Here is a 24,653-nt window from a genome sequence, read left to right on the forward strand (position 1 = left end):
GGGCATTTGAGGAGTGGAGACATTGGTTGGAGGGAGCTAGACATCAAGTTGTGGTCCTCACCGATCACAGGAATTTGATTTATTTGGAGTCGGCCAAACGCTTGAATCCTAGACAGGCTAGATGGGCCTTGTTTTTCACGCGTTTTAATTTTGTGGTCTCTTTTCTTCCGGGCACTAAGAATGTTAAGGCAGACACCCTTTCTAGGAGTTTCTTTGCCGATTCTCTTAGTGTGACCGAGCCTACTACCATCCTAGGTGAAGGGGTAGTTCTTTCTGCCATTTCGCCCGATTTGAGACGTGCCCTGGAGGCATTTCAGGAGGATAAACCTGAGCATTGCCCTATGGGAAAATTGTATGTTCCTGACCAGTGGAGAAAGAGAGTGATGTCTGAAATTCATTGCTCTGCATTGGCTGCTCATCCAGGTATTTTTGGTACCAGAGATTTGGTGAGTCGGTCCTTTTGGTGGCCAGACTTATCTCATGACGTCAGGAATTTTGTACAGTCCTGTGGGACTTGTTCTCGGTCTAAACCCTGTTCTCGTTCTAGTGGGTTGCTGGTGCCCTTGCCGGTGCCCAAGAGGCCATGGACCCATATCTCAATGGATTTTATTTCTGATCTTCCTGTCTCTCTGAGAATGACTGTTATGAGGGTGATTTGTGATGGACCATCTTCGAAAATCTATCTTGTACCACTCCCAAAGTTGCCATCTTCCGCTGAGTTGGTGCCCTTGTTTTTACAACAGGTGGTTCGGTTACATGGGATTCCTGAGAACATTGTGTCCGACAGAGGAGTCCAGTTTGTTTCCAGATTCTGGAAAGCCTTTTGTTCCAATTTGGGAATTCAGTTGTCCTTCTCCTCCGCGTTTCATCCCCAGACTAATGGACAGACTGAGAGAACAAACCAGACCTTGGAGTCTTATTTGAGATGTTTTATATCTGCTGATCAGGATGATTGGGTCTCATTTTTACCCTTGGCCGAATTCGCACTGAACAATAGAGCTAGTTCTGCCACTTTGATGTCACCCTTTTTCTGTAATTTTGGGTTTCATCCTCGATTCTCTTCAGGGCAAGTGGAATCTTCGTCCTGCCCAGGTGTGTACACTGTGGTTAAGAGAATGCAGCAGATATGGGACCAAATGGTGGATAAGTTGTCACTCTCTCAGGAAAAGGCCCAGCGATTTTCCAACCGGCATAGGACCATTGGTCCCCGGTTTAAAGTGGGCGATATGGTTTGGTTGTTGTCTAAGAATATTCCTATGAAGGTTGCATCTCCTAAGTTTAAGCCAAGAATTATTGGGCCATATAGGATTTTGGAAATTCTTAATCCTGTTTCATTTTGATTGGTTCTTCCAGTTACGTTCAAGATCCATAACGTATTTCACAAATCTCTGTTGAAGAGGTTTGTTGAGCCAGTGGTTCCTGTGGCGGCAGCTCCTGACCCTGTGTTGGTTGAGGGCAATGTGTAATATGAGGTAGAGAAAATATTGGATTCTCGTTTGGTTAGACGGAGACTCCAGTATTTGGTCAAATGGAAGGGTTATGGTCAGGAGGATAATTCTTGGGTCTCTGCCTCTGCCAATAGATTGGTTTGTGCTTTTCACCGGGCCCATCCTGATCAGCCTGGTGGCGTGGATGAGGGTTCGGTGACCCCTCCTCAAGTGGGGGGTACTGTTGTGAGTTCATTCTCTGGTTCACCAGTTGTGAGTTCTCCTTCCAGACTCCCTCTGGTGGTAACAGAAGGCAGTGAGGCTGATTTGATCGGTGGTGATCTGCCACCTGAGGATGACGATTGGACTTTAGGAGTCTCAGATTGGATTTTAGGCAGCCGATGCCCTATTCAGTTGCAGGTGATACTTCTTGCTTGTCAGGTCTTGGTTCTCAGCTCTGTTCCGTCAACTCAAGCTAAGTTTCTCTGTTAATGTTCACACTTGATTTTGTTGGCTTATTCAGTTTTTTGTGGTCAGCCAGCCACGGCATGGGCTGTGTTGTATTTCCACTCTTATTTATCTGTGCTTGCCAATTTGCTTTTTGTCCCTTATTTGGCCTCTTTTTGCTCTGTCTCAGAATATTTTAGAGTGCTGATATAGTGGGAGAAGTCTAGTGACTTCAGGGTTATTTTTTTCAGAAGTGTTGGACATTATTTTTGTAGGGTTTTTTTTCCAGATTGCATACAGTGTCTTTCCTTTCCTCTCCTTTCTAGTTAGTTTGGGCCCCATCGTTTTCTCAGGCTATTTTCCTACCTGTGTTTGTTTTCATCTTCTTTCACCGTCAATACATGTGTGGGGGCTGTCTATTCCTTTGGGGTCTGCCCTGGGGCAGTTAGTTTTCCCTTTTCTTGCTTTTGGCTTATTTAGTCCTCCGGCTGTGAAGAGGCGTCTAGGTTCATTGTAGGCACGCTCCACGGCTGCTTCTAGTTGTGTGGTAAGATCAGGGATCTACAATCTGCATAGTTACCAACCTCTCTGGTTTTTCTGGGCTTAGCATGTTTAGGTTGTTTCCTCCTCGGTGACCCATTCATAACACAGAGCCTTGAGACTAGCCAGGAAATGTGCTAGAGAGCACCATAGGACAGAGTCTAGCAGCGGAGCGTAGGCCGAAGCCCAGAGCCGGGTCAAGGCAGAACCTTGAGACTAGACACGGAACATAGGACAAACATGGCAAAGAGCTTAGGCAAGACATAGCGAAACAGGCTAAGGCAGAGAACAGAGGAAGGACTACAAGTCTAAGAATAACAAGGACAAACAGCATGAAAGACAACACAAGACATGGCACGGTACAAGAGACAGAGTACAAGCACAGAGCGTGTGCAGAGAGACACAACAGGGCAGAGTGCAAGGGCACAGAATACAGGGAGCGACCCAGCAGACCAAGCCATGCAACACGATACTCAGGCCCCGACCATAGGAAGGGGCGGTCTGATATAGGGCATTAGCACCTGCACTTCCGGGTCAGACCAGGAGAGGACTTCCGGTTCAGATCTTCCAGGATCATAGAGAGGCTAGCTAGATCAGATTCTGCTGGACCATAGAGAGGGTCTCATGATCAGGAAGTCCAGGACCATTGAAAGAATTGCTGGATCAGACTATGTTGGAACATAGGAAAGGTCACATGATCAGGGTCTCCAGGAACACAGAGGATCGCTGCAGGCAGTGCTGGAACATAGGAAAGGTCACATGATCAGGGTCTCCAGGAACACAGAGGATTGCTGCAGGCACAGCAGAGACAGCTGGACACACAGCAATGGCGTGTAGCCATAAGGTAAAACACACATGCGGACTGGCAATGGCAGGCAGCCATGAGGTGAGCATGCACACTGCTCCAGGCATCTTGCAGCACAACCGTCACGAGGTGCATGTGCACACTGCTTCAGGGATCTTGCAACATAACAGTCATGAGGTGCGTGTGCACACTGCTCCAGGGACCTTGCAGCATCAGTCATGAGGTGCGTGTGCACACCGCTCCAGGGATCATGAGGTGCGCCTGTACATACAAGCGAGACCCATGGGGCGCCCGCAGGGACCCGGACCTGGGGACAATGAGGCATGACAGGCATGACAATGGGGATCATGCAGCGCAAGTCGGCATGACGGGCATGACACACTGGCAGACAAGCACGGCAGAGACACGGGAACACGGGCTAGTTGGAGACACTGGCTGGAAGACACAGCAGAGACACGGGCAGGTTGGAGACACAGGTGGGCAGGCACTAGGAGAAAGCAAAACGGAGGACATAAGGTCCGAGGCTAGGCGGCAAGGGCTTTCGGTAGGGAAGGCAAGGAGCGCAGGGAGACGTGGGGCCAAAATCACTTGTGGAACACAAATGACAGTCAGGCACAGCCAGGAGGAAGAGGCGGCCTGATAAGCAGAGTGCGCGGTGGACTTCTGGGTCAGAGCCCTCCAGACCATAGAGCAGACAGGAGGGAGCGGCGTAGATTACAGGGAATGGTGTCCGCGTGCGCCGCTGAACTTAGTGCGTGCACCCGACGGGAGACAGGAGTCGGAACAGCAGCCAGAGCGGGAGCGCGCCGAGACGCCGAGGACCAGTAAGTATGACGGTGCTCGGCGGCATGACAGGGAGAGGCGATAGCATAACAGGGACAGATGGTGGCAGCATGACAGTACACCACTCCTTACGTGCCCTCTCCTAAGGCTGGAAAGAAATCTAGCCAAGATTCGAGGAGCCTGGATGTTCTCCCGAGGCTCCCAAGATCTCTCCTCAGGACCAAAGCCTTTCCAATCAACTAGGAAAAAGGTCTTGCCTTCTTGCTTCTTCATGGCGAGGATGTCCTTAACCTCAAAAACATCATCTGCAGAGACAAGCTGAGGCGAAAGAGCAGTAGAGGCATGGAACTGAATGAGGACAACTGGTTTCAGGAGAGAAATGTGGAATGAATTGGGGATACGGAGCGAGGTGGGTAGTCTCAACTTGTAGGAGACATCATTGATGCGAGCCAAGACCTCGAAGGGTCCAATGTACCGGGGACCGTTTATGCGAGGGGATCTTTAGACAGACGAACTTAGAAGACAACCAGACCTTATCACCAGGATGATATAGTGGGGGGGGGGTTAAGCACCTCTTGTCCGCGTTTTTTCATTCTGTCATGCGCTTGTTCGAGAGCGGTCTTGGTCTCCTGCCAGATCCTGGAGAACTCCCTGGACAGAAGATCAGCTGCTGGCACACCCGAGACAGGAAGGAACGGCAGAGGTACGCCAGGATGTTGCCCGTAGACGACAAAATAAAGGTGACTTGGAAGATTCGCTGGTGCGATTGTTGTTTGCGAATTCAGCCCACGGGAGTAAGTCTGTCCAGTCGTTCTGGTGGGCATTAGAGAAATGGCGGAGATAGGGTACCAGAATCTGATAAGTACGTTCCATTTGACTGTTGGTTTGCAGGTGGTAGGCCGAGAAGTCAAGCGTGACGTTCATAAATTTGCAGAGAGCTCTCCAGAACCGAGAGGTGAATTGGACTCCCCTTTCCGAAACAATATGTTGAGGAAGGCCATGGACACGAAAAACATGGTGGACGAAAATTTTCACTAACTCAGGTGCCGAGGGTAAACCAGGAAGTTAGATGAAATGAGCCATCTTGGAGAATCTGTCCACGACCATGAGGATGACGATGCAGCCCGAAGACCGAGGCAGATCAGTAATAAAGTCCATAGCAATGTGCTACCAAGGAGCCGATGGGACTGGAAGCTGTGATGTACAATGTCTGTAAGATATGTTTTCTGTTGCACTGTGCTAAAAAATCCTCCATTTTGTAAGAAGCTGCCTGCCAGTGTCTCGGTTACATTGCACCCTGCAGCAGCTTCCCTTCCCCCCCAGGTGATTATAAATCAACTTCCTGCCACACCATTTGGCTTCTCTCAGCCTCAGCTGAAAGAGAAAAAAAAGTGCGGGAAATAAACTCTTTGTTTGAAATCAGGAATCAGAAGTAAACCTTTAAGAGCCTGACCTGCGAAAACCATATACCCTAGAGATATGGAAATCATATTTTTGTAACCTGAGCGGTCCCAGCTTCGATACCGCGTATCTTTCGAAGTTCTACCCTGTCCAGAACATGAGATAGGATTTGCGCCCAAATGGACGGTCATATCGCATAGATGTTTGATGTTTTCTTGATAGGCTCATTACGCTGGGAAACATGATACCACTGATGAGTCCATACCAGCTTCTCCCATAAAGTTATAGCTAATCTAAGTTTTGTAGCCAAAACATAACTTGGATAAGAGAGGTGGGATCAACCCAGAATGCACCTCTCTGTGATGTCACATAGGAAAGTCTATAAGGCATTCCCTGGCAGAACCAGCTCAAGTCGTCGTGCTAGAAAGACCCGCAGATGAGCGGAGAAGTGCAGCTCCGCCTCCACCCCCCTTAAAGCCACAGGGGATGCCAACTGACCACATGTGAGTGTGACTTTCTACCATTTTAATCCCTTTATTTTATATCTGTACTGTACCTATTTTAGGTCTCAATTTTATAGCAACTTTTATCTGTAATCACTGTCCTCTTTCGGAAAATAAATGATATAATTATTTAGATCTGTCTCCATGCTCTAAGAATCGAACTATACGCCTTTGATAGATAATCGCTACTAATTCAAGGGGTTTGCCACGGACCCTCTTAATTTAACACTGTGAATTAAGTAACCGTGACTGGTGGCAGCGCGTTGTGCACGGCTATTGCGGCTTGCTGGCAGTCCAGAAGGGTCTTATATTGCTGAATAAGGGTCTGCGGCCACAGCATTGATAATTCCCTTACTGCAGAAGCCTAATTGCCGGTTCACAACAGGCAGCCCGTCCGGCGACCAATTATCCTAGGTGCAGTTCCCTGACTGACCTGAGGGTAAGGGGGGCGCCGGAGAGCTGCGAGTTCCAAAGTGGAACTGAGAAAGTGGGATATACATAAATCCCCGCAGTACTTGGAAGGTTGATAGCAGTGGTGGGGCATCCAAATTAAACTCCCCCTGCGGCAAATTGTAGAGCGAGAGTAGCTTGCTGGATATTTTGGTCACATGGTGCCAGTGGTGGGATAACTAAGATAAGCCCAACTGTGCCTGTGATAGCCGTGTGCCGGCAGTGTGTCTCGTCCCTCCGTCCGCTGATACACCCGTGTCAGTGGTGGGACTGTGACATAGTGGTGACACAGGGTCCGCTGTCCGTCGCATATTGGTGGCAGCGGGACCCCCCCGTTAGTCGCCCGTATTTGGACGAACGGCCGTGGGCTGTTCGTCACAGAAGCGGGTGTAAAAGACCTGAGGAAAGTTGCCTGGGGACCTTGTTCTTAGCACAAGACGGATAGGAGGCTATAAAGCTACGGCCATCTTGGAAGATTGGCCACCAGTAGTAGCGGGACATGAGGATGAGAGTCTTCTTGAGACCTACATGACCTGCAAGTTTGGAGGCATGTCCCCAGAGCAGGACTCACCTCCTGTTGTTCACGAGAACAAAAGTCTTACATGGAGGTAGGGAAGTTAGACTGATGGGTACTACCGTGATGACCTTGGAAGGGTCCAAGATGCGCATGGGTTCCTCCTCTGTATCAACTGACAAAAAGGACCTGGACAATGCATCAGCCTTGAGGTTTTTATTGCCAGGACGGAAGTGGAGCTCAAAATCGAAAACCGGCAAAGAACAGGGACCACCTAGCTTGCCGGGGGTTAAGTCTCTGTGCCAATTGGATGTATGCCAAATTATTATGGTCTGTAAAGATCTTAAAAGGATGTACGGCCCTCTCCAATAAGTACCTCCACTCTTGCAACGCTAACTTGATTTCCAACAGCTCTATGTCACCAATGGAATAGTTCCGAGGTGGAAAATGACTTGGAGAAAAAAAACCACAGGTGACAAGCCGCCCAGAGATAGACCTCTGAGAAAGTACTGCTCCGGCCCCGGTGGCTGAGGCATCCATCTCAAGAATGAAAGGTTAGCCTCTGGACGATGGAGTATGGGAGCTGTGGTGAAGGCTTGTTTCAGGGACAAGAAGGCGTTTTCGGCCTCCGAAGACCAGACATGAGGATTGGTCCCCTTGCCAAGAGATGGGACCGCTCAACGGAGAAAAGGGAGGGATGAACTGTCGGTAGTAATTCACGAAACCGAGAAATCGCTGAATTGCCTTGACACCATGAGGACGCGGCCATTTGAGCACGGCGCACTTTCTCCGGGTCCATGCGCAAGCCTGAGTTGGAGATGATGTAACCCAAGAACGGGAGAGACGACTGTTCAAAGGTGCACTTTTCGAGCTTGGCATAGAGGCGATTCTCCCTCAGGCACAGCAGTACTAGACGGACGTTCCTTCTATGGGTAGGCAGATCCGGAGAGAAAACTAGAATATCGTTCAGGCATACCACCACACAAGAATACAGCAGATCTCGGAAAATATAGTTCACAAATTCCTGGAACACTGCGGGGGGCATTGCACAAGCCAAAGGGCATAACCAAAATACTCACAGTGCCCGTCCCGGATGTTAAAAGCGGTCTTCCACTCATCTCCGGGGCGGATACGATTAGATTGTAGGCTCTACGGAGATTCAGTTTTGTGAAGATTCGTGCTCCCCGCAGCCGGTCGAATAGCACAGGAATGAGAGGGAGTGGGTACTTGTTCTTAACAGCAATAACATTGAGACCTCGGTAGTCGATGCAGGGACGAAGAGATCCGTCCTTCTTAACATGGAACCAAGCACCTGCGGGAGACGAAGACTTCCAAATAAAACCTTTGGCCAGATTTTCCTGGATGTACTCCGTCACGGCTTGGGAGAGATTTAGCGGATAAATTCAGCCCCTGGGTGGAGTGGAGCCTAGGAGATCAATAGGGCAATCATAAGGATGATGCGGGGGCAGGCTGTAACAACCCTGCTGGCATCACTGCATGGCCTCCCATCCCCCGCACACCAACTTACTTTCTGCTTCAAGCCATGCTGTGAATTCTGTCTATTGCCAGCTCTGTGCCTCTGCTCTCCATGTTTCCAGACTGTTTGTATAGGGGGCGGCGCCTGAACTCTCTGGTTCTTATGCAGTCAGGGTGCACCTGTGTAATATGTCCCTTACCAATCACCTAGAGCCCTTGACTATTTAGTTTCATCACTCCCACTGAAACATGGCCTGAGCAATGTCTAAACTCAGTTAGCTCATTGCTGCTGAGCTAGCCAGGCCCTGTCCTATGTCTTGCCTTCTCTGAAGGCTCTTACTGCGTATTCCTGTGTCTTGGTTCCTTGCCTAGCATTTCTCTGTCTGCCTGCCAGGAGGCAGAATATCCTGGTCTTTGAGTCTTGTTCCCAGTGCCTTGTCTGTTCTCTGTCCGCCTGCCAGGAGGCTGAATATCCTGGTCCTTGTGTCTTTGTCCCTGTGTCTGTCTGAACTCAGTCTTAGCTCTGTCTGTCAGTCTCCTTGTTTGTGGTTCCTTCTCTGCCATGTCTTTCCTTGTGTCCTCCCTGTCTGTGCTACTGCACCCTTGCAGCTCTGCGTGTCTGCATGGCTCCCTAGCCGCTCTGCCTGCACGGCTCCCTAGCCGCTCTGCCTGCATGGCTCCCTAGCCGCTCTGCCTGCACGGCCCCCTTGCAGCCCAGCCTATATCCGTACCTGCACCTCCTGTGTGAACAGGTCCAAATACTGTTCCAACATACACCACTCCTTCCTGCCTACACTGCTGTGTGAACAGGTCCTTACCTGTCCCTTCTCATACCACGCCCGCCTGTCCTGTGTCTCAAGCCGTCACCTACCTGCTCTGTGTCTCCAAGCCGTGCCCGCTTGCCCAGTGTCTCCAAGCCGTGCCTGCCTACCAGTGTACCAAGCCGTGCCTGCTTGCCCAGTGTCTCAGCCTGCCTGTTAGTCACACCTGTCCAAGTGACTTGTCCCCAAGTGGGATCAGCAGCCACAGCCAGACGCCACCCTGGAGTGGCACCCCACAGCTACCTGCCGCACAAGCCTGACCTCACCATCAGAGGCTCCAGTGAAGACCGAGGTAGCTGTCGTAGTCACGCCCCTTCCAGGGTAGTCTGGTTTGTGGCACAGTGGGGCCACAACCCCCCGATTCGCGCCATTCAGCCAAGGCGCGAGCGTGACACAGGCTCTCCACCTACTTTTTATTGAGGACGTCCGCGAAGGACCAGTAAGGTGAAGACAATCTGCAGGTACCGCGGTGGGTGGAGAAGACTTTAAAGGCTGAACGGGGAGCAGGATTGACCCCAACATAGAATGTCACCAGATCGCCATTCAAGGATGGGTTCATGGAGTCTCAACCAAGGAAGACCTAATAGTAATGTATGGGACGAGGGCAGCACGTAGGCTATCTCTTCCCGATGCAAGGCTCCGATCTGTAGCTCCACCTCCTCAGTGACCAGGGTGACGGTCTCTCGCAAAGGCCTGCCATCAACCGAAGCCATCAGCCAAGGAGTCTCCAGGGACCTTACAGGAATCCTAAGTTTTTTGACAGCCTTAAACTGAATGGTTCCCTGCTGTCCCAGAATCAATATAGGCGACCTCCGAGAAGCGACTAGCACCCAGATTCAGTAAGACAGAGGGTCAAGGGTATCACTGACACCTAGGTAGGCCTCTCTTACCTGGCCTAGGCGGAGGCGTTTCCCAGCCTCTCCGGACAGGAATGTAGAAGATGGGAGGCGCTGCCACAGTAGAAGCAGAGACCCAGTGCGACTCTCTCTTCGCAGCGCTGCTCTGCCGCTTGAGACGATCTACCTGCATGTGCTCTGGTGCCGAGGCCGCAGAGGCAGGTGCGAGTCACGAACGGAAAGAGCTGCGTGTGGCCAAAGATAGACGGGGAAATCTCTTCACCCCGGCATCTTCACGGGAACGTTCCTGGAAGCGCAAGTCAATGCGAGTCGCCAGGGAAATGAGATCCTCTAGAGACGTTGGCGTGTTCCGACTCACCAGCTCGTCCTTAATTCGGGCAGACAAACCCCGCCAAAAAGCTCCCACCAAGGCCTCATTGTTCCATCCCAGCTCGCAGGACAGCATACGTAAGCGAATGGCTTACTGGCTAACAGAGAGAATGCCCTGGCGGAGATGAAAAGGGACTCGGTAGAAGAGGCCAAGCGTCCGGGCTCGTCGAAGACTTTGCGAAAAGTCTCAAGAAAGGTGGCGAGCTGGGAGACCAGAGGATCGTCTTGCTCCCAGAGGGGGTTCACCTAGGCCATGGTCTCGCGCCCCAGGTGGGACACCACAAAGGCCACCTTAGCCCGATTGGTGAGGTATTGTTGTGGCAGTAATTCAAAGTGCAATTGGCACTGGTTTAGGAACCCCCGACACAATTTGGGATCTCTGCTATACCGTGGAGGTCTGGCCAAACGGAGCGGTGGGTGTGGAGCCGAAGCCTGGGCAGGGGTCGAGGCAATGGACTGTAGCGAGTGAAGTCGTTTATCCACCGAGACCATATAATTAAGGATGTGGGCCTGGGTGTCACATTGCTGGGCAAGTTTCTAATAATAATAAATTGTATTTCTGTTGCGCCGACATATTCCTCAGCACTTTACATTTCAGAGGGGATTTGTACAGACGATAGACATTACAGCATAACAATAAATCACAGATCATAACAGATACCAAGAGGAATGAGGGCCCTGCTCGCAAGCTTACAGTCTATGAGGAAAGAGGGAGACACGAAAGGTGGGTGGTAACAGTTGCCCTGATTGTATGGACCAGCCATAGTGTTAAGTGTGTAACAGTACAGACACAGAGGGCTAATGGATGCATAAAGCATGTGGGAACATGATGCGGGAAATCTGGTTATGGTAAAACTTTTGGCTGTGCCCCATAGGGATAGATTAGGTTAATGTGTTGAGGCGATAGGCCAGTCTGAATAAATGAGTTTTCAGGGCACGCTTAAAATTGTGGGGATTGGGGACTACTCGTATTGACCTGGGAAGTGCATTCCAAAGAATTGGCGCAGCACGTGTATAGTCTTGGAGACGGGAGTGGGAGGTTCTGATTATTGAGGATGCTAACCTCAGGTCATCAGCAGAACGGAGGGCATGGGTAGGGTGGTATACTGAAACAAGGGAGGAGATGTATGGTGGTGCTAAGCCATGGAGAGCTTTGTGGGTGAGGGTAATAAGTTTGTACTGGATTCTGGAGTGGATGGGTAACCAGTGTAATGACTGGCACAAGGTAGAGGCATCGGTTTAACGATTGGCGAGGAATATGACCCTGGCAGCAGCATTCAAGACAGATTGGAGAGGGGAGAGATAAGAGAAACAGTAAAGCCCGGTTACACACTGCGATATCGCTAGCAATATCGCTGCAAAGTCACCGATTTTGTGACGTTGCAGCGATATTGCTAGCGATATCGCTGCATGTGATACTTGCCTCCGACCGGCTCCCCCGCTGGTAATCGCTGATCGCGCGAGAAGCTCCTGGATCATTTCTCGTCGGTCACTTCCTGCGGCGCTTCCTGCTGTGACGACGAGCGACGCGTGGAGCCGGGCGGGAGGACGCAGGATCGCCGCGTCTGACAAGTAAGTAGCGACCCCAGCGGTGTCGCTAGTGAGATCTGCCTGAGTGGCAGCTCACTAGCGACCACCCAGCGATCCTGACTGCGTCATATCGCTAGTCGGGATCGCTGGTGCATCGCTAGGTGTAACTGTACCCTAAGAGTTTTTGTGGAATCAAAAGTAAGAAAAGGTCGAATTCTAGAAATGTTTTTGAGGTGCAGATGACAAGAGCGAGCCAGTGATCGGATGTGGGGGGCAAAGGAAAGCTCGGAGTCAAGTATGACCACAAGACAGCGGGCATGTTGCTGGGGAGTAATAGTGGAGCCACACACGGAAATGGCATTGTAGGGTACAGGTGCATTAGTAGCGGGAGGAAACACGGGGGGGGGGGGGGGGTTGTCTTTGACAGGTTCAGTTTCAGATATAGTGAGGACATGATGTTAGACACAGCGTTTAGACAATCGCCGGTGTTTTCTAAAAAGGGAAGGGAAGATTAGAGACAGGTCTATAGTTAGCGTCAGTTTTGTTCCTGCTGGAGACTAGCTAGCTGGGACGCGTTCCCCGGATCAGAGGGCTGTAATGCTGATAAACGAGACTCCATGTACTCTAGAAAAGCCATGATCTTGGTCTGGTTTTCCCATAGGAACAGCAGTTCCTTTTGGGCGGAGGCTGAGGTACAAGCGGGGTCCATGGCCCTGACTGTACTGTGAGAACTAGTGGACTTCCAAGGGTGGACCCGCTGGACCGTGGCAACGAACCTCCCTCAGACGAGCTGACCAGGTGGACCACCCCCTATACAGGGAGGGTTAGGGGCAGGCCTGAGGGAGACTATCACCACGGCAGCAGGTACCCAGGGGAGAACAACGGGAGTTACAGCGAGAGACACGGCGGACTGACGGCAAGCTATGTCACGGGAACATGGACAGAATGGAGACACTGGCAGACAAGCACGGCAGAGACACGGGAACACGGGCTAGTTGGAGACACTGGCTGGAAGACACAGCAGAGACACGGGCAGGTTTGAGACAGAGGAGGGCAGGCACTAAGAGAAAGCAAAATGGAGGACGTAAGGTCAGAGGCTAGGCGGCAAGGGCTTGCAGCAGGGAAGGCAAGGAGCGCAGGGAGACGTGGGGCCAGAATCACTTGTGGAACACAAATGACAGGCATAGCAAGGAGGAAGAGGCGGCCTGATAAGCAGAGTGCGCATTGGACTTCAAGGTCAGAGTCCTCCAGACCATAGAGCAGACTGGAGGGAGCAGCATAGATTACAGGGGACAGTGTGCGCCGCTGAACTCAGTGTGCGCACGCACCCGACAGGAGGCAGGAGCCGGAGCCAGAGAGCGCCGGGATGCCTAGGATCGGTAAGTATGCCAGGGCTCGGGGGGAGGCGGCGGCGTGACAATATGTGGTTTGGTCACGGTGTGGTGGTATTTCTTTTCCTGTATGTGCGATTATCCTGTCACTATGTGGTGGTAAAATGTGGTCCGCCCGTGATGTGGCGGTATTTCTTTCCTGTGTGGTATTATTCGGTCACTAGGTAGTGGTAATATGTGGTCTGGTCATGGTGTGGTGGCATTTCTTTCCTGTATGTGGTATTATTTGGTCACTATGTGGTGGCAATATGTTGTCCGCCCATGGTGTGGCTGTATTTCTTTCCCGTATGTGGTATTATCCAGTCACAATGTGGTGGTAATATGTGGTCCGTCCATGGTGTGGCGGTATTTCTTTCCTGTGTGATATTATTCGGTCACTATGTGGTGGTAATATGTGGTCTGGTCATGGTGTGACGGTATTTCTTTCCTGTATGTGGTATTATAGGACACTATGTGGTGGTAAGTCGTCCGCCCATGGTGTGGCTGTATTTCTTTCCTGTATGTGGTATTATCCGGTCACTATGTGGTGGTAATATGTGGTCCGCCAGTGATGTGGCGGTATTTCTTTCCTGTGTGGTATTATTCGGTCACTATGTGGTGGTAATATGTGGTCCTCCCATGGTGTGGCAGCCCGATGCTCTATCTCCGCCTCCTCTTCTGTGACAGACAGCCCTGGCTTCATAGAGCCACAGGAGCCCAGAGATGGAGCAGATGGTGTACAGCGGATGAGAACAGTCGCTGTGCCGAGAAAGGCCCCGCCAGACGGATGCAGGGCCCCGTCCTTGCTCGGCCTCACACCGCAGGGGCCCCGTCCTTGCTCGGCCTCACACCGCAGGGGCCCCGTCCTTGCTCGGCCTCACACCGCAGGGGCCCCGTCCTTCCTCGGCCTCACACCGCAGGGGCCCCGTCCTTCCTCGGCCTCACACCGCAGGGGCCCCGTCCTTGCTCGGCCTCACACCGCAGGGGCCCCGTCCTTGCTCGGCCTCACACCGCAGGGGCCCCGTCCTTGCTCGGCCTCACACCGCAGGGGCCCCGTCCTTGCTCGGCCTCACACCGCAGGGGCCCCGTCCTTCCTCGGCCTCACACCGCAGGGGCCCCGTCCTTCCTCGGCCTCACACCGCAGGGGCCCCGTCCTTCCTCGGCCTCACACCGCAGGGGCCCCGTCCTTCCTCGGCCTCACACCGCAGGGGCCCCGTCCTTCCTCGGCCTCACACCGCAGGGGCCCCGTCCTTCCTCGGCCTCACACCGCAGGGGCCCCGTCCTTCCTCGGCCTCACACCGCAGGGGCCCCGTCCTTCCTCAGCCCCGCCCCCAGCTCCTGTCATCTCCGCGGCTCCTCAGTCCTTGTTACCTCAGCTCCATCTTTCCCGCCGTCTCGTTGGAGTCGCAGAGATCACGTGGTGCGCGGCGATCAGCTGGTTTCTATTTGTGGCGTCCGACCAATCACAGACAGGGGGCGTGGTTTATCTGTGAGCGTCTCCGCAGTCACGTGACCAGAAGCTTCAGAGATGATCTCCACGCCGGTGAGTGCGGACGGCGAGAGACAGAGACCGAGAGGAAGAGACAGACACAGAGAGACAGAGACCGAGAGGAAGAGACCGAGAGGAAGAGACAGAGAGAGAGACAGAGACCGAGAGAAAGAGACACAGAGAAAGAGACACAGAGAGACAGAGACCGAGAGAAAGAGACAGAGAGAGAGACAGAGACCGAGAGACAGAGACACAGAGAGACAGAGACCGAGAGAAAGAGACACAGAGAGACAGAGACCGAGAGAAAGAGACAGGCACAGAGAGACAGAGACCAAGAGGAAGAGACAGAGAGAGAGACAGAGACCGAGAGAAAGAGACCGAGAGAAAGAGACACAGAGAGACAGAGACCGAGAGAAAGAGACAGGCACAGAGAGAAAGAGACCGAGAGAAAGAGACAGGCACAGAGAGAAAGAGACAGACACAGAGAGACAGAGACCGAGAGAAAGAGACCGAGAGAAAGAGACACAGAGAGACAGAGACCGAGAGAAAGAGACAGGCACAGAGAGAAAGAGACAGAGACAGAGACAGAGAGAAAGAGACAGACAGAGAGAGACAGAGACCGAGAGAAAGAGACAGGCACAGAGAGAAAGAGACAGACACAGAGAGACAGAGACCGAGAGAAAGAGACCGAGAGAAAGAGACAGACAGAGAGAGACAGAGACCGAGAGAAAGAGACAGACACCGAGCCACAGAGAGAGACAGAGACCGAGAGAGAGAGACAGACACAGAGAGACCGAGAGAAAGAGACCGAGAGAAAGAGACACAGAGAGACAGAGACCGAGAGAAAGAGACAGGCACAGAGAGAAAGAGACAGAGACTGAGAGAAAGAGACTGAGAGAAAGAGACTGAGAGAAAGAGACTGAGAGAAAGAGACTGAGAGAAAGAGACTGAGAGAAAGAGACAGACACAGAGAGACAGAGACCGAGAGAAAGAGACAGAGACCGAGAGAAAGAGACAGAGAGAGACAGAGAGAAAGAGACAGAGACCGAGAGACAGAGACAGAGAGAGACCGAGAGAAAGAGACAGAGACCGAGAGACAGAGACCGAGAGAAAGAGACAGACACAGAGAGAAAGAGACAGAGACCGAGAGAAAGAGACAGAGAGAGACCGAGAGAAAGAGACAGAGACCGAGAGACAGAGACAGAGAGAGACCGAGAGAAAGAGACAGAGACCGAGAGACAGAGACCGAGAGAAAGAGACAGAGAGAGAGACAGAGACCGAGAGAAAGAGACCGAGAGAAAGAGACACAGAGAGACCGAGAGAAAGAGACAGAGACCGAGAGACAGAGACCGAGAGACAGAGACCGAGAGAAAGAGACAGAGACCGAGAGACAGAGACCGAGAGACAGAGACCGAGAGACAGAGACCGAGAGAAAGAGACAGAGAGAGACCGAGAGAAAGAGACAGAGACCGAGAGAAAGAGACAGAGAGAGACCGAGAGAAAGAGACAGAGACCGAGAGACAGAGACCGAGAGACAGAGACCGAGAGAAAGAGACAGAGAGAGACCGAGAGAAAGAGACAGAGACCGAGAGAAAGAGACAGAGAGAGACCGAGAGAAAGAGACAGAGACCGAGAGACAGAGACAGAGAGAGAGACAGAGACCGAGAGACAGAGACCGAGAGAAAGAGACACAGAGAGACAGAGACCGAGAGACAGAGACCGAGAGAAAGAGACCGAGAGAAAGAGACCGAGAGAAAGAGACCGAGAGAAAGAGACAGAGAGAAAGAGACAGAGAGAGACCGAGAGGAAGAGACAGACACAGAGAGACAGAGACCGAGAGAAAGAGACAGAGAGAGAGACAGAGACCGAGAGAAAGAGACCGAGAGAAAGAGACACAGAGAGACAGAGACCGAGAGAAAGAGACAGAGAGAGAGACAGAGACCGAGAGAAAGAGACCGAGAGAAAGAGACACAGAGAGACAGAGACCGAGAGAAAGAGACAGGCACAGAGAGAAAGAGACAGACACAGAGAGACAGAGACCGAGAGAAAGAGACAGACAGAGAGAGACAGAGACCGAGAGAAAGAGACAGACACCGAGCCACAGAGAGAGACAGAGACCGAGAGAGAGAGACAGACACAGAGAGACCGAGAGAAAGAGACCGAGAGAAAGAGACACAGAGAGACAGAGACCGAGAGAAAGAGACAGGCACAGAGAGAAAGAGACAGAGACTGAGAGAAAGAGACTGAGAGAAAGAGACTGAGAGAAAGAGACTGAGAGAAAGAGACTGAGAGAAAGAGACTGAGAGAAAGAGACTGAGAGAAAGAGACTGAGAGAAAGAGACCGAGAGAAAGAGACCGAGAGAAAGAGACCGAGAGAAAGAGACCGAGAGAAAGAGACCGAGAGAAAGAGACCGAGAGAAAGAGACCGAGAGAAAGAGAGACAGAGACCGAGAGAAAGAGACAGAGAGAGAGACAGAGACCGAGAGAGAGAGACAGAGACCGAGAGAAAGAGACCGAGAGAAAGAGACTGAGAGAAAGAGACTGAGAGAAAGAGACTGAGAGAAAGAGACTGAGAGAAAGAGACTGAGAGAAAGAGACTGAGAGAAAGAGACCGAGAGAAAGAGACAGACACAGAGAGACAGAGACCGAGAGAAAGAGACAGAGAGACAGAGACCGAGAGAGAGAGACAGAGACCGAGAGAAAGAGACAGAGAGAGACAGAGACCGAGAGAAAGAGACAGACACAGAGAGAAAGAGACAGAGAGAGACAGAGACCGAGAGAGACAGAGACCGAGAGAGACAGAGACCGAGAGAGACAGAGACTGAGAGACAGAGACTGAGAGAAAGAGACTGAGAGAAAGAGACTGAGAGAAAGAGACTGAGAGAAAGAGACTGAGAGAAAGAGACTGAGAGAAAGAGACTGAGAGAAAGAGACAGACACAGAGAGACAGAGACCGAGAGAAAGAGACAGAGAGAGAGACAGAGACCGAGAGAAAGAGACAGAGACAGAGACCGAGAGACAGAGACAGACACAGAGAGAAAGAGACAGAGACCGAGAGAAAGAGACCGAGAGAAAGAGACCGAGAGAAAGAGACCGAGAGAAAGAGACCGAGAGAAAGAGACCGAGAGAGACAGAGACAGCGAGAGACAGAGACCGAGAGAAAGAGACAGAGAGAGAGACAGAGACCGAGAGACAGAGACCGAGAGAAAGAGACACAGAGAGACAGAGAGAAAGAGACAGAGAGAGAGACAGAGACAGAGACCGAGAGAAAGAGACCGAGAGAAAGAGACAGAGAGAGACCGAGAGGAAGAGACAGACACAGAGAGACAGAGACCGAGAGAAAGAGACCGAGAGAAAGAGACACAGAGAGACAGAGACCGAGAGAAAGAGACAGAGAGAGAGACAGAGACCGAGAGAAAGAGACCGAGAGAAAGAGACACAGAGAGACAGAGACCGAGAGAAAGAGACAGGCACAGAGAGAAAGAGACAGAGACTGAGAGAAAGAGACTGAGAGAAAGAGACTGAGAGAAAGAGACTGAGAGAAAGAGACTGAGAGAAAGAGACTGAGAGAAAGAGACCGAGAGACAGAGACCGAGAGAAAGAGACAGAGAGAGAGACAGAGACCGAGAGAAAGAGACAGAGACCGAGAGAAAGAGACAGAGAGAGACAGACCGAGAGAAAGAGACAGACACAGAGACCGAGAGAAAGAGACCGAGAGAAAGAGACAGAGAGAGACCGAGAGGAAGAGACAGACACAGAGAGACAGAGACCGAGAGAAAGAGACCGAGAGAAAGAGACACAGAGAGACAGAGACCGAGAGAAAGAGACAGAGAGAGAGACAGAGACCGAGAGAAAGAGACCGAGAGAAAGAGACACAGAGAGACAGAGACCGAGAGAAAGAGACAGGCACAGAGAGAAAGAGACAGACACAGAGAGACAGAGACCGAGAGAAAGAGACAGACAGAGAGAGACAGAGACCGAGAGAAAGAGACAGACACCGAGCCACAGAGAGAGACAGAGACCGAGAGAGAGACAGACACAGAGAGACCGAGAGAAAGAGACCGAGAGAAAGAGACACAGAGAGACAGAGACCGAGAGAAAGAGACAGGCACAGAGAGAAAGAGACAGAGACTGAGAGAAAGAGACTGAGAGAAAGAGACTGAGAGAAAGAGACTGAGAGAAAGAGACTGAGAGAAAGAGACTGAGAGAAAGAGACTGAGAGAAAGAGACTGAGAGAAAGAGACCGAGAGAAAGAGACAGACACAGAGAGACAGAGACCGAGAGAAAGAGACAGAGAGAGAGACAGAGACCGAGAGAAAGAGACAGAGACCGAGAGAAAGAGACAGAGAGAGACAGACCGAGAGAAAGAGACAGACACAGAGACCGAGAGAAAGAGACCGAGAGAAAGAGACAGAGAGAGACCGAGAGGAAGAGACAGACACAGAGAGACAGAGACCGAGAGAAAGAGACCGAGAGAAAGAGACACAGAGAGACAGAGACCGAGAGAAAGAGACAGAGAGAGAGACAGAGACCGAGAGAAAGAGACCGAGAGAAAGAGACACAGAGAGACAGAGACCGAGAGAAAGAGACAGGCACAGAGAGAAAGAGACAGACACAGAGAGACAGAGACCGAGAGAAAGAGACAGACAGAGAGAGACAGAGACCGAGAGAAAGAGACAGACACCGAGCCACAGAGAGAGACAGAGACCGAGAGAGAGACAGACACAGAGAGACCGAGAGAAAGAGACCGAGAGAAAGAGACACAGAGAGACAGAGACCGAGAGAAAGAGACAGGCACAGAGAGAAAGAGACAGAGACTGAGAGAAAGAGACTGAGAGAAAGAGACTGAGAGAAAGAGACTGAGAGAAAGAGACTGAGAGAAAGAGACTGAGAGAAAGAGACTGAGAGAAAGAGACCGAGAGAAAGAGACAGACACAGAGAGACAGAGACCGAGAGAAAGAGACAGAGAGAGAGACAGAGACCGAGAGAAAGAGACAGAGACCGAGAGAAAGAGACAGAGAGAGACAGACCGAGAGAAAGAGACAGACACAGAGACCGAGAGAAAGAGACCGAGAGAAAGAGACCGAGAGAAAGAGACCGAGAGAAAGAGACCGAGAGAAAGAGACCGAGAGAAAGAGACCGAGAGAAAGAGACCGAGAGAAAGAGACCGAGAGAAAGAGACCGAGATAGACAGAGACCGAGATAGACAGAGACCGAGATAGACAGAGACCGAGATAGACAGAGACCGAGATAGACAGAGACCGAGATAGACAGAGACCGAGATAGACAGAGACTGAGAGAAAGAGACTGAGAGAAAGAGACTGAGAGAAAGAGACTGAGAGAAAGAGACTGAGAGAAAGAGACCGAGAGAAAGAGACAGACACAGAGAGACAGAGACCGAGAGAAAGAGACAGAGAGAGAGACAGAGACCGAGAGAGAGAGACAGAGACCGAGAGAAAGAGACAGAGAGAGACAGAGACCGAGAGAAAGAGACAGACACAGAGAGAAAGAGACCGAGAGAAAGAGACAGAGAGAGACCGAGACCGAGAGAAAGAGACAGAGAGAGAGACAGAGACCGAGAGACAGAGACCGAGAGAAAGAGACACAGAGAGACAGAGAGAAAGAGACAGAGAGAGAGACAGAGACAGAGACCGAGAGAAAGAGACCGAGAGAAAGAGACCGAGAGAAAGAGACAGAGAGAGACCGAGAGGAAGAGACAGACACAGAGAGACAGAGACCGAGAGAAAGAGACAGAGAGAGACCGAGAGGAAGAGACAGACACAGAGAGACAGAGACCGAGAGAAAGAGACAGAGACCGAGAGAAAGAGACCGAGAGAAAGAGACACAGAGAGACAGAGACCGAGAGAAAGAGACAGAGAGAGAGACAGAGACCGAGAGAAAGAGACCGAGAGAAAGAGACACAGAGAGACAGAGACCGAGAGAAAGAGACAGGCACAGAGAGAAAGAGACAGACACAGAGAGACAGAGACCGAGAGAAAGAGACAGACAGAGAGAGACAGAGACCGAGAGAGACAGACACCGAGCCACAGAGAGAGACAGAGACCGAGAGAGAGAGACAGACACAGAGAGACCGAGAGAAAGAGACCGAGAGAAAGAGACACAGAGAGACAGAGACCGAGAGAAAGAGACAGGCACAGAGAGAAAGAGACAGAGACTGAGAGAAAGAGACTGAGAGAAAGAGACTGAGAGAAAGAGACTGAGAGAAAGAGACTGAGAGAAAGAGACTGAGAGAAAGAGACCGAGAGAAAGAGACAGACACAGAGAGACAGAGACCGAGAGAAAGAGACAGAGAGAGAGACAGAGACCGAGAGAAAGAGACAGAGAGAGACAGACCGAGAGAAAGAGACAGACACAGAGAGAAAGAGACAGAGAGAAAGAGACAGAGAGAGACCGAGAGAAAGAGACAGACACAGAGAGACAGAGACCGAGAGAAAGAGACAGAGAGACAGAGACAGACAGAGAGAGACAGAGACCGAGAGAAAGAGACAGACACCGAGCCACAGAGAGACAGAGACCGAGAGAGAGACAGACACAGAGAGACCGAGAGAAAGAGACAGAGAGAAAGACAGACAGAGAGAGACAGAGAGAGACAGAGACCGAGAGAAAGAGACCGAGAGAAAGAGACCGAGAGACAGAGACCGAGAGAAAGAGACCGAGAGAAAGAGACCGAGAGAAAGAGACCGAGAGAAAGAGACAGAGAGACAGAGACAGAGAGACAGACACAGAGAGAAAGAGACAGACACAGAGAGAAAGAGACAGAGACCGAGAGAAAGAGACAGAGAGAAAGAGACAGAGAGAGAGAGACAGAGACCGAGAGAAAGAGACAGACACCGAGCCACAGAGAGAGACAGAGACCGAGAGAGAGACAGACACAGAGAGACCGAGAGAAAGACAGAGAGAGACAGAGACCGAGAGAAAGACAGAGACCGAGAAAGAGACAGACACAGAGAGAAAGAGAGAGAGACCGAGAGAAAGAGACAGACACAGAGAGACAGAGACCGAGAGAAAGAGACAGAGAGAGAGACAGAGACCGAGAGACAGAGACCAAGAGAAAGAGACAGAGAGAGACAGAGACCGAGAGAAAGAGACAGACACAGAGAAAAAGAGACAGAGACCGAGAGAAAGAGACAGAGAGAGACCGAGAGAAAGAGACAGACACAGAGAGACAGAGACCGAGAGACAGAGACAGACAGAGAGAGACAGAGACCGAGAGAAAGAGACAGACCGAGCCACAGAGAGAGACAGAGACCGAGAGAGAGACAGACACAGAGAGACAGAGAGAAAGACAGACAGAGAGAGACAGAGAGAGACAGAGACCGAGAGAAAGAGACAGAGAGACAGAGACCGAGAGACAGAGACACAGAGCCACAGAGAGAGACAGAGACCGAGAGAAAGAGACAGACACCGAGCCACAGAGAGAGACAGAGACCGAGAGAAAGAGACAGACACCGAGCCACATAGAGAGACAGAGACCGAGAGACAGAGACACCGAGCCACAGAGAGAGACAGAGACCGAGAGAAAGAGACAGACACCGAGCCACAGAGAGAGACAGAGACCGAGAGAAAGAGACACACCGAGCCACAGAGAGAGACAGAGACCGAGAGAAAGAGACAGAGACAGAGACAGAGAGAGAGACAGAGACCGAGAGAAAGAGACAGACACAGAGAGACAAAGACTGAGAGAAAGAGACAGACACAGAGAGAAAGAGACAGACACAGAGAGAAAGAGACAGAGACCGAGAGAAAGAGACAGAGAGAAAGAGACAGAGAGAGACCGAGAGAAAGAGACAGACACAGAGAGACAGACCGAGAGAAAGAGACAGACAGAGAGAGACAGAGACCGAGAGAAAGAGACAGACACCGAGCCACAGAGAGAGACAGAGACCGAGAGAGAGACAGACACAGAGAGACAGTGCCACAGAGAGAGACAGAGACCGAGAGAAAGAGACAGACACAGAGACCGAGAGAAAGAGACAGAGACACCGAGCCACAGAGAGAGACCGAGAGAAAGACAGACAGAGATACAGAGACCGAGAGAAAGAGACAGACACAGAGAGACAGAGACCGAGAGACAGCACCACAGAGAGAGACACAGAGACAGATACAGAGACAGGTACAGATACCGAGACTGCGACCCACAGAGACAGACACATAGAACCATGCCAGAGAGCTACAGAGACAGACACAGACTGAGAGCCACAGAGAGAGAGCAATACAGAGACAGAACTACAGACAGAGCACCACAGAGACAGGGAGCTACAGAAAGATATAGAGATACAGAGACAGAGCGCCACAGAGACAGCACTACAGAGACAGAGAGATACAGACAGAGCGCCATAGAGACAGAGCACCACAGAGACAGGGAGCTACAGAGATACAGAGACAGAGCGCCACAGAGACAGAGAGCTACAGACATACAGAGAGAGCGCCACAGAGACAGAGATACAGGGAGAGCGATACAGAGACAGACAGGGAGCTACAGAGAGACATAGAGATACAGAGACAGAGCGCCACAGAGACAGAGAGCTACAGACATACAGACAGAGAGCGCCACAGAGACAGAGCTACAGAGAGAGAGCGAGACAGAGACAGGGAGCTACAGAGAGACAGAGCGCCACAGAGACAGAGCACCACAGAGACAGATAGAGACAGAGCACCACAGAGACGGGGAGCTACAGAGAGAAATAGAGATACAGAGAGCTACAGACATACAGAGAGAGCGTGACAGAGCGCCACAGAGACAGATAGAGACAGAGCACCACAGAGACGGGGAGCTACAGAGAGAAATAGAGATACAGAGACAGAGCACTACAGAGACAGAGAGCTACAGACATACAGAGAGAGCGTGACAGAGCGCCACAGAGACAGATCTACAGAGAGAAATAGAGCGCCACAGAGACAGAGCTACAGAGAGAGAGCGCCACAGAGACAAAGCTACAGAGAGAGCGCCACAGAGACAAAGCTACAGAGAGAGCGCCACAGAGACAAAGCTACAGAGAGAGCGCCACAGAGACAAAGCTACAGAGAGAGCGCCACAGAGACAAAGCTACAGAGAGAGCGCCACAGAGACAAAGCTACAGAGAGAGCGCCACAGAGACAGAGCTACAGTGAGAGCGCCACAGAGACAGAGCTACAGTGAGAGCGCCACAGAGACAGCTACAGTGAGAGCGCCACAGAGACAGCTACAGAGAGAGCGCCACAGAGACAGCTACAGAGAGAGCGCCACAGAGACAGCTACAGAGAGAGCGCCACAGAGACAGAGCTACAGTTAGAGCACCACAGAGACAGAGCTACAGAGACATAGCGCCACAGAACCTGATCCTCTGAGACAGGATCGCACGCAGCGGCTGAGCCTCAGTGATGTGCGTTGTGTACACTGATCCTTCACTCTGTCCCCAGCTGGTGTCAGCTCCTGTACATAGAGCTAATGGCAGAGAGGAGAGTGTGGAGGAGGGCAGAGAGGAGAGTGTGGAGGAGGAGCAGGAGGGCAGAGGAGAGTGTGGAGGAGGGCGGAGAGGAGAGTGTGGAGGAGGAGCAGGAGGGCAGAGGAGAGTGTGGAGAAGGGTGGAGGAGGGCGGAGAGGAGAGTGTGGAGGAGGAGCAGGAGGGCAGAGGAGAGTGGAGAGGAGAGTGTGGAGGAGGAGCAGGAGGGCAGAGGAGAGTGTGGAGAAGGGTGGAGGAGGGCGGAGAGGAGAGTGTGGAGGAGGGCGGAGAGGAGAGTGTGGAGGAGGGCGGAGAGGAGAGTGTGGAGGAGACAGGAGAGTGTGGAGGAGGGCGGAGAGGAGAGTGTGGAGGAGACAGGAGAGTGTGGAGGAGGGCGGAGAGGAGCGTGTGGAGGAGACAGGAGAGTG

General features: G+C 51.6%; 4 protein-coding genes and 2 pseudogenes across 5 annotated transcripts in view; all 6 read left to right on the forward strand.

Moving 5' to 3' along the window:
• Window positions 1-14,754: 14,754 nt before the first annotated feature.
• ADCK5 (aarF domain containing kinase 5) overlaps window positions 14,755-24,653 on the forward strand; it is a 112,000-nt gene continuing 102,101 nt past the window's right edge. For both annotated transcript variants that reach the window (XM_073556532.1, XM_073556533.1), the window contains exon 1: window positions 14,755-14,836. In XM_073556532.1, the coding sequence (XP_073412633.1) occupies window positions 14,822-14,836 (15 nt within the window). In that variant the 5' untranslated portion in view covers window positions 14,755-14,821. The remainder of the gene's footprint in view (window positions 14,837-24,653) is intronic.
• Window positions 15,749-17,549, forward strand: LOC141060333 (uncharacterized; the record flags this gene model as incomplete). Its single annotated transcript, XM_073556534.1, has 1 exon — window positions 15,749-17,549. A coding segment is annotated over one exon (1,281 nt), but the record flags the coding sequence as incomplete, so codon positions are not given.
• LOC141060348 (uncharacterized) lies at window positions 17,370-19,050 on the forward strand (annotated as a pseudogene).
• Window positions 19,002-19,650, forward strand: LOC141060349 (uncharacterized; annotated as a pseudogene).
• Window positions 20,136-21,084, forward strand: LOC141060334 (uncharacterized; the record flags this gene model as incomplete). The annotated part of the gene is made up of 1 exon (XM_073556535.1): window positions 20,136-21,084. A coding segment is annotated over one exon (840 nt), but the record flags the coding sequence as incomplete, so codon positions are not given.
• On the forward strand, window positions 21,071-24,458 carry LOC141060350 (uncharacterized; the record flags this gene model as incomplete). The annotated part of the gene is given in 2 exon segments (XM_073556557.1): window positions 21,071-21,856; window positions 21,859-24,458. Coding segments are annotated over 2 exon segments (2,223 nt in total), but the record flags the coding sequence as incomplete, so codon positions are not given.

The sequence above is a fragment of the Dendrobates tinctorius genome, unplaced genomic scaffold, assembly GCF_039654945.1.
Source record: "Dendrobates tinctorius isolate UK_male_01 unplaced genomic scaffold, ASM3965494v1 ptg000235l, whole genome shotgun sequence".
In the NCBI taxonomy this organism is placed as follows: domain Eukaryota; kingdom Metazoa; phylum Chordata; class Amphibia; order Anura; family Dendrobatidae; genus Dendrobates; species Dendrobates tinctorius.